The sequence below is a fragment of the Mesocricetus auratus genome, unplaced genomic scaffold (genome assembly GCF_017639785.1).
Source record: "Mesocricetus auratus isolate SY011 unplaced genomic scaffold, BCM_Maur_2.0 Super-Scaffold_100013, whole genome shotgun sequence".
Taxonomy (NCBI): Eukaryota; Metazoa; Chordata; class Mammalia; order Rodentia; family Cricetidae; genus Mesocricetus; species Mesocricetus auratus.
Window position 1 is genome coordinate 65,537,863 of NW_024429196.1, and position 9,940 is coordinate 65,547,802.

At 46.5% G+C, this 9,940-nt stretch overlaps 1 protein-coding gene across 1 annotated transcript; it reads right to left on the minus strand.

The window, feature by feature from the left end:
- Positions 1 to 499: 499 nt before the first annotated feature.
- LOC121143769 (40S ribosomal protein S27) lies at positions 500 to 855 on the minus strand. The gene has a single exon (XM_040756214.1). It carries the CDS (start codon positions 805 to 807, stop codon positions 553 to 555), a length of 255 nt encoding a protein of 84 aa, XP_040612148.1. The 5' UTR covers positions 808 to 855; the 3' UTR covers positions 500 to 552.
- Positions 856 to 9,940: the final 9,085 nt, after the last annotated feature.

Genomic DNA, 9,940 nt, shown 5'->3' on the forward strand with positions numbered 1-9,940 from the left:
AGCCATGACAGGCTAATATGTTCTTGCATGACCTTGCTGCTCCTGACCTGGTCACTAGGAGGTCAAGGAACCAATCAGAAGTTAGCTGGTGGGGCTGTGCTTTACTAACAGTGCACAAGGGTGACTTGCAGAGCATAGCAACCACCCTGGGAGGGCCTATAGGCCATAACAACCACTTGAACCAATCAACACAGGGCAGGTCGTCCAAGCCTGGAAGAGCACCAATCCTAAGACTTTCCCACCCCTAGACACTCCCCTTACACGGCCCTATAAGATCTCTGCCTCATGGTTTCCATGGTCTTTCTCCAGCCATCCGCTGCAGTGAATGTCTGAAAGGGCCCAGCTAATACAGAGATACCCTCTCTTGAAAAACCAAAAAAAGAAAAAAAAAAAAAAAGAGAGGCTTTGCTTTTACATCGAAATCAGCCTTTTGGTGACTTTGGGGTTCAGAATTTGGGCACAACAGTGAGCATAGGAGTACACACTTATTTTTTTTTTAATCCAAAATGTGTTTATTGGGATGGTTCCCACGCATCTTGAATCAGGTGCTTCTCAGTGCTGCTTCCTCCTGAAGGAGCATCCTTCTGTCAGCCTTGCTTTTCCGCCCGTAGGCTGACAGAGGACAGTGGAGCAGCCAACACACAAGACTACCGTTTGTGCATGGCTGAAGACCGTGGTGATTTTATAGCATCCTGGGCACTTGACATCCATAAAGTACGAGTTGGGGCTCTGCACCAGGCGCTTTTTCTTGTGTTTCCTCTTCTCCTCCTCTGGAGAGGGATGAAGGAGATCCTTTGCGAGAGGCATGTTCTCGTAGGGAGGTCGTCACTGCCGGAAAGGCAGGAGTACACACTAATAATAATCTCAGTCCTTAGCCTGGCGGTGGTGGCTCATGCCTTTAATCCCAGCACATTAATCCCAAGCCAGGCAGATCTCTGTGAGTTTGAGACCAGCCTGGTTTACAGAGCAAGAGCCAGGTTAGGCTCCAATGCTACACAGAGAAACCCTGTCTCTGAAAAAAAAAAAAAACCAAAATAAATAATATCAGCCCTTGAAAGATGGAGGCAGAAAGATCAGAGTTCAAGGTCATCCTCTAGCTACTGTGGAGTTCGAGGCTACTTCTACATAGTGAGTAATGCGGCCCTTTCTCAAAAAGTGAGTACATGTGAGGGGGAGATGGGAGGGAGAAGGGAAAAGAAAAAAAGTATCAGCTTCCCACTGCTTAGGAGGTCAGCAGTTTACACAAAAGAAAAAGAAATGAGGGGCATCCGGGCAATAGAAGGGAAGGATATTCGTGTTTTTTTCTGAGTATTGGGAGGAGTTTGGTATCACCTCTTTCCCCTCCCTTTATGGTCCTTTGAAGTCATTCACCATGGCATTACAATCCTGGGCTGATATGGCAAGGGAGTGATGATTAGTATGCAGGTGGAGTATCATGAACTTGGAGCTAGGACTGTCAGACAGCCATCCCAGATCTAATCAGTTTCTGCTCAGCCCTGCAGAGAAGGAATTTCTAGCCCCTAGGCGGTGGAGAAGATAAGCAAGATTGAGGTCTTCTGGCCAAAGGCATCCAGCCCTTAAGATAAAAAAGATTAAGGTCTGCTAGAAATTCTGCTGAGTCACCTAAGCAGCACCCGGGGAAGAAGAGACCAGGGTTTGGGCAGCCAAAGCCAGTGCTCCTAGATTGACACTTTGGCGAATCAGGTGGTTCTGGTTCCTCCTCTGCCATTTGCACAGGAAGGCCTCTTGCTGTCTTCATGGAGCAAACAAGGTTTCATTAAGAAATAGAGTTAGCCTGATTGTAGGGAAAAGGGACCAGTCAAAGAAACACACCCTGAGCAGAGCCAAAGAAACACACTTTGGCCCTGCAACCAGAACCAAAGAAATGTACCCTGACCCTAAAAACCAGTGCCAAAGGAACACACTTTGTCCCTGGAATCAGAGTCAGTGAAAGAAATGTACCCTGGCCCTAAAATTGGAGCCAAAAGGCTAAAAAGGACCAGAGAAAGAAACACACTTTGGCCCTGAAACCAGAGCCAAATCTGACCCTAATCCTGTGTAAAAAAGTAACCAATCCCGGAGCAGAGCTCTAGCCAATCTGAGCTCAGCACTGAAATCGGACCAATCCCTACTCTGGAAAAACTTCCCCAACCCCAGGAATCCCTATATAAACCCTGTGTATGTTCAGCTTGGCTGGTCCAGCTGTCTTCCAATAAACCCCTTTGGATGAGCTTCGGGTGAAGATCTTCTTTTGCGGCGGCGACAGAGCAAAGGCGACCCTGGGCAGAGCAGAGCGAGCAGCGCTGTAACACTTGCCCGGGAAATCTTCCTTGGCAGAGCGGAGTTGTTACACTCTGCTCCAGGCTCCCGGCTCTCCGCTCTCCAGGAGTAGAGCTGAACTGTAGCAACTTCGCCCGAGAAACCTCCTGCGGAGCAAAACTGCTACACTAGGCGAACATCCCCAGCTGGAAGACCCTGTCCTGCCGGAGCAGAGCTGATACACCGGAGAAGCCTTTCTCTGAGGCAAGGCTGTAAGCTGCCAAGCTTACTGCAACCTGTGGTGGTCCTTGGCTCCCGAGCTCCAGGATACCTTTCCACCTGAGCTGTGTAACACTGAGTATTCTGTGGCTCCCGAGTGCCAGAATACCTGACCCACTCCTGTTCCATCCTGTCCTGACCCATCCCGACGAAACGCTTACACTGATGGCTGTGGCACACGCCTTTGATCCCAGCACTTGGGAGGCAGAGACAGAAGATCTCTGTGAGATTGAGGCCAGTCTGATCTGTAGAGCAAGTTCCAGGACATCGAGGGCTCCACAGAGAAACCCCGTCTCAAAAAAACAAAACAAACAAAAAATAACACACATATATATGATAAATAGCCCTCTGTAGCAGGGAGGGATTCCCAAGGTGGTTTGAACTGTTCTTTTTTTCTGAGACAGGGCCTCTAGCCCAGGCTAGCCCCAAGGATGACCTAGAACTTTGGATCCTTCTGCCTTTATTTCTTCAATACTGGAATTATAGGTATGAGCTATCATGCCTAGGTTTATGTGGTGATAGGGACTGAATCTAAGCCCTTGCTGTGCTAAAGAGGCAATCTACCAACTGAGCTCCACTCCCAGCCTCCAATTGCACTTTTGATGCAATTCAGAGGGGCATGAGGAAAGTCAACTCCTTCTGAAGGCACAAAGGTCAGCTTTCCTATGAGCCTGTATTCAGCTAATACCTTCCCTGGCCTTGTCTGATCCTCTCTACAACTGAGCCCAGAAAAGGAAATATGGTCAGCTGGATGCTGAGAGCCCTGAACCACCGCAACAACAATAATTCCACCTCTTCATGGGCAGGCAAGTGTGCAGGAAGAGAAGGAAGGATTACTGTGTACACAACCAGTAACTATCAGACCACAAACACTGCCCCTCTCTGTTCATCTCACACTTTCCCATAGTTGCTAAACTCTTAGTTTATAAAAGTCTGAAAGATATTGGAGCACTGGGATTGGGATTCGGTTTCCCAATTAGCACCGTGTATCCTACCTAGTACCTTCACTAATCTGCTAAACTCAGAGACCTCTTCCTCTCACCTCAGAAAACTTTACTTTCTAAAGTCTAGAAATGGGAGGGTTTCTTTTGTGCTGCTAGCTGCTGTTTGATCAATCTCCTATCCCAGCTATCCATGCTGTTGGTGATTCAGGGAATCTCCTATGGAGCCTGGAAACAACATTTAATATTTTTAAATTATTTATTATTTATATATTTTTGGGTTTTCTTTTTTTTTTTTCTTTTTTTTTTTTTTTTTGGTTTTTCGAGACAGGGTTTCTCTGTAGCTTTGGAGGCTGTCCTGGAACTCACTTTGTAGACCAGGCTGGCTTCAAACTCACAGAGATCCGCCTGCCTCTGCCTCCCGAGTGCTGGGATTAAAGGCGTGCGCCACCAACGCCCGGCTATTTTTGGGTTTTCAAGACAGGGTTTCTCTGTGTAACAGCCCAGGCTAGGCTGTCATGGAACTCCCTTTGTAGACTAGGCTGGCCTGCCGCTGCCTGCATAGTTCAGGGACATAGTGTGTATCATCAGGCCTAGCTAACTAATTTTATCTTAAATTTTCTTTTAAAATGGTAGTTAGGAAATTAGAACGAAAAATAAAAAGGGAGCCAGGCATCGGTGGAGGTGCATGCCTTTAATTCCACAAGACAGAAGCAGGAGAATCTCTCTATTACTCTGAGGCCTGCCTGGTCTACAAAGCAAATTACAGAACAGCCAGGGCTGTTAAACAGAGAAACCCTGTCTGGAAAAATACATATATATTGGGTTGGAAAGATGGCTGAGTGGTTAAGAGTGCTGGCTGCTCTTCACCAGGATAGGTTGATTCCTAGCATTCATGTGGCAGCTCACAATTATCTGCAACTCCAGTTCCAGGAAACCTGACACCGTCACACCAATGCCCATAAAATAAAGGTTAAATAAAAGAACAAACACACAGATAAACAACAACAAAGTAAAAAGTGAAGGATGTTTTAGAATGGAACTATAAAGGATTTTTTTTGGTGGGGGGGATTCCAGACAGGGTTCTCTGTAGCTTTGGATCCTGTCTGGGGAACTCACTTTCTAGACCAGGCTGGCCTCAAACTTACATAGAGATCCTCCTGCCTCTGCCTCCCGAGTGCTGGGATTAAAGGTGTGCGCCACCAATGCCAGGCCAGATCTAGTATTACATATCAAGGACCTAAATGAAATTACCATGAGGCAGAATAACAAATGCTTAATGCCACCTGCAATTTCCTGTGAGCCAAACCATGGGCAGACAAGCCCACATAACCATACTACATAACACACAGGAGCCAGATTCCTTGGTAATGTTTCCCTATTTGTAACTAGGCAGAAAATCATGTACTTGCTTGTCTCTGAGGCTCAAAGTATAGCCAGAGGGCTGAGCAGCCACTGAGCATCTGCCTCCTCCTTGAAATACAGGGTCAGCAGGAGGACAGACCCACACGAGCACTCACCAGGAGGAGAGTTCTTAGCAAGGCAGATGCCAGGCAAGTACTGAGCTAGCAAATGTGTTCATGTGCGCTGATGAGAAAGTGTACATGGCGAGCCTCTGGGATTAAGTGCCAGTTAACTTCAGGTATTGCTTTGTATTCACTGTCAGGATATTTACTTTCAGTCGAGCTGGCTCTTTGTGAAATTGGTATAAGAGTAGATGAACGCTGTGTTTGTACTGGGGAGTCCAATGTCCACATCCTGCAGACTCTGTTGGCTCTGGCGCAATGCAACCTACAGCGTGATGACAAACAACAGTAGACGCGTTGCGTGTATTGAGGGGCTTTCCTTTCTTTACCTTTATTGTGGGGCTTTACCTCTTCTTTCTGTGTGTGTGTGTGTGTGTGTGTGTGTGTGTATTTGTGAGACAGCGTTTCTCTGTTTAACAGCCTAGCTGTTCTGAAACTCACTCTGTAGCTGGCCTCCAACTCACAGAGATCCACCTGCCTCTGCCTCCCAACTATTGGGATTAAAGGTGTGTATCACCACCACCCGGCAGGGGGAAGTTGTTTCTGTTACTGCTGTTTGAAATAGATTCTGGCAGCATAGCCCATGTTGGGATTATGTGTGCCACCATATCTGACTTTCTGCTCTTTCTTTCTTCCTTTCTCCTCCTTCCTTCCTTCCTTGTTTGTATGCATGTTTCTTTGGTTTTAGTTTTTTCAGGACAGGGTCTCCCTGTGTAGTCCTAATTATACTTGCTATATAGACCAGGTTAGCCTCACAGACATCCTCCTGCCTCTGCCTCCCAAATGCTGGCATTAAGAAACACACCTAGTGTTTCTTTTCTTTTTAAGATTATGTATATTTGAAGCCGGGCGTTGGTGGCACACGCCTTTAATCCCAGCAGAGGCAGAGGCAGGCAGATCTCTGTGAGTTCCAGACCAGCCTGGACTACTAAGTGAGTTCCAGGACAGAATCCAAATCCACATAGAAACCCTGTCTCGAAAAACCAAAAAAAAAAAAAAAAAAAAAAAAAAAAAAAAGATTATGTGTATTTGTAGCCAGGCAGTGGTGGTTCAAGCCTTTAGTCCCAGCACTCAGGAGGCAGAGTGTGAGTTCAAGGCCAGTCTGGTCTACAGAGCAAGTTCCAGGACAGGCTCCAAAGCAATACAGAGAAACTGTCTTGAAAAACACCAAAAAATAAAATAAAAAAGATTATGTGTATTTGTGTGTGTGTGTGAGCTGAGGATATGGGTTCTAGGAACCAAGTTCGGGTCCTCTGAAAGCTTACTTGCCCTTAAAAAAAGGTAAATAGCACAGAGGAACAGCCTGGGCACAGCACACATAAGGCCAACTGCCATTTCCAGCACCACAGAGATCACAAACCAAAGAGGATAGCTTGCCTAACACTGAATACTGTATGTTAAGAATGGCAAACATAGGCCTGGAGGGATGTTTCTTCCCTTAAGAGCACATTGGATGCTCTTCCAGAGGTTCCAGGTTCAATGCCTAGAACTCACATGACAACTCATAACTGTCTACAACACCAGTTCCAGAGGCAGGCACCAGGCAAGCACAAAACATCTGCACACACACACACACACACTCACACACACTCACACACACACTCACACACATACACACACTCACACACACACACATACACACACACACCCTCACACACACACACACCCTCCCACAAAAATCGAACATTTAGTTTAAATCCAGGTCTTGTGATTGTTCAAAATCAGCCTTTTTAAAGGAGGTTTGGAGAAGCTGGGCAGTGGTGGTACACACCTTTAAATGGTAGCATTCAGGAAGCAGAGGCAGGTGGATCTCTGTGAGACTAACCTGATCTACAGAGCTAGTTCCAGGACAGTCAGGACACACAAAGAAACCCTGCTTTGAAACAACCCTCCCCCAAAAAAAGTTTGGAGGATTTTTGTTTCTTCTGTATTTTTGTGAGACTGTATTTTAGCTGAGACTGGCCTTGAGTTTCTGACACAACCACCTTCTCTTCCATACCTCTCCTAAGCCTTGGGATAAAAGGCTAGTCCTACCATATCACCTCCTCCTTCTCCCCTAAAGGCATGGTACTTTTATTATATTTTTTGACTATTATTTTTATTAATTTATTTTCATTTCATGTGCATTCATGTGTGTTTTCATGATGCCCTGAAACCTGAGTCACAGGCAGCAATGAACTGTCATGTGGGTGTTGGGAATTGAACCCGGGTTCTCTGAAAAAGCAGGCAGTGTTCTTAACCGATGAACTACCTCTCTAGCTAGCCCCTTTAACTTTATTTTTAAATTATATGCTTCTGTGGTACCTTCAGAGGCCAGAAGAGAGATTTGGAGCCTCTGAAGCTAGAGTTGAAAAGTTATGAGCCAACCAATGTGGGTGCCCAAAACCAAACTTGGGACTTGTGAAAGATCAGGATGTCTTACCTGTCAAACCATCTCTCTCTCCATCTGTTATGATAAAGTACATAGTGAACCTTGGCTGATTCCAGGGCAGGCAAAGGTGACAAAGTGGGGGGGGGGTGTCCGGACGGGACAGAGGTGGGGGGGAGGGCATGACAGGGGAGGATGACACAACACACAATAAACATGCCTGGCAGACAGCACTTAAATGAACAGTTTTATTAGAAAGGGGAGGGAAGGGGGAAGGGGTAAGGGAAGGGAAAAGAGACTCAGAGACAGAAAGGACAAAAGAGGGAGACAGGAAAAGTCCAGTCTGCCTCAGGAGAGAGAGCTTAAGTGTGAGAAGGGTAGGGGTGGGAGGTCTTTCTTTTTTTTTTTCGAGACAGGGTTTCTCTGTGGCTTTGGAGGCTGTCCTGGAACTCGCTTGGTAGTCCAGGCTGGTCTCGAACTCACAGAGATCCCCCTGCCTCTGCCTCTGCTGGGATTAAAGGCGAGCGCCACCAACGCCCGGCGGGAGGTCTTTCTTTTAAAGGGTCCTTTGCACCTGGGCTGACCAAGGTACTGCCTGAGTATATTCTGCCAGGTGACAGAGGCAGGCCAGCATAAATGCCTGAATCCTTACACGAGCTCCTTTTGATTTTATTGGGACCGAGTCTCCCCATGTAACCCTGAGTAGCCTCAAACTTTCAGTGATTCCTCGTTTCTGCTTCCTGAGTGTTGGCCTTATAAGGGTGGGCCACTATACTCTGTAGAGTTTCATATTCCTTATTTGAGCTCAAGGGCCACTGGTGCTCTTTCCCGTAAGCCTGGCCCCCAGCAGTGTACCAGTAGACCAGCAGTGACCTTGAGCAATTTCCTGCAAATCCTAAATTCTGTCAATCTTGTCCCTCACCCCACGTAATTGATAGCCTCACTGATGCTAAGCAAATGTTCTATCTCTCAGCAACTTGTCCCTAGTCATTTCTCTTTTATCACTGTGTACAATTACGTTCGTCCATGTTGTCAATAACACGCCATGAAAGTTTTTATGATTATGAAGACCACCCCCTGTACCAGGGAAATCTGTTTCCTTGGCTAGGGGCAGACGTCTTGCCCGCAGAGAATACACTCATTTGCCCTGGAAAACGGCCCCGGATAAGGGAAGGCCCTTGGACGCCCAAACCTGACATCTTTCCAGTTTAGTTGAGCTTTGAGAGTACACAGGCCTTTATTCCCTCTTTCACGAAATGAATCACGATTAATAATAGCCAGAGGGTGAGGAATTACAGTCATGCCTTATTATTGAAGACGAGCCTTCATCCTCGCCTTCACCAATGATGACAGTGGTGACGAAGCATTTCATCAACTGGAGAAGAGCGGAGGCCCAGAATTCCCACCCCACATCCCCGGAGAAGGGCTAGAACAAGGTGGCTGAGGGAGCGGAGGAGGTGGGGCTGTTAGTCAGCTGTGTCGTGCTCTTACACTCCCACTGAACCGGTGGTGATTCAGCGCTTGGCATCAGAAACCTTTCTTTTCCTAGTTCGCTTTGCTTTTTGAGACAGGGTCTCATCTAGCCTTTGTGGTCTTGAACTTATTGTGTTCCTGATCCTATCACTTCCGCCTCCAAAGTCCTATAGGTATACGCCGCCGTGACTGCCTTTTCAGAGAAAACCTGCCTAGCACGGGGTAGAGGTGCACAAACCAATACAAGGTACTTGTGAAGAGGAAGCAGAGAGAAACCGGGTGAGGTGGGGTAAGCCGGTCAGCTCAGCATTTAGGCTGAGGTGGGAGAAGCACATTGAGTTCTAGTTTGCTAGCCTGTGCTAACGAAACTTAAGTACATTTTCAAAATTAGAAACACCTACCACTAGTCTGAAAACATAGGAAAGAAATAATTCCTCACTCAGAAGGACCGAGGCAGGGAAAGGAAGTGGGGGAGGGGTGGAGACCCAGTCAGCAATTTTTCATTACCATTTCCCGAAGAACCCCCACTCTCCCTCTTGGTTTGAGAACTAGTGTTTTTGTCACCGCAAGTGCAAATGAGGTTTATTCATTCCAGAGAGTCAGGCTTAGCCTGACCCCTTTACTAACTGTGAGCTGTGGATTGTTAAATCTAATAAGCATATGCACATTTGTTCCCAGAACAAATAGCTGTGAGGTACATTGCATGCTGACCCGCAATGAAAATAAAATATTAAGTACTTAACATTTTACTATAAAGAGCTGGGTAATGTCAACTCGTGTGGGATTTGATAGTCTATCATTTGATTCCTTTTCAACTATTTTCTGTTGGGGAATTCAGTCAGCATCTTCTCCGTCATCCACCCAGATCTCTGATGGAGCCATTTGCCTTTAAAAGACTGAACCCACACTCAGAAAAAGGGAAGTTGTAGGAGGTTCAAGAAACTGCCTTCCTCTCTTTAATCACAGCTATCCAAATGGTAAGTGACTTTATTTGCATTTGAAGGAAAAATTCAAAGAATTGTTTTGGAATGAGGAAGTCCTTAGAGGTCCCAAATATCCTGAGCTTACCCACTGAGGGGAAAGTCTAGGGACGG

Coding starts and splice junctions, on each gene's coding strand:
- LOC121143769 (XM_040756214.1), bottom strand. CDS start 807: ATGCCTCTCGCAAAGGATCTCCTTCATCCCTCTCCAGAGGAGGAGAAG.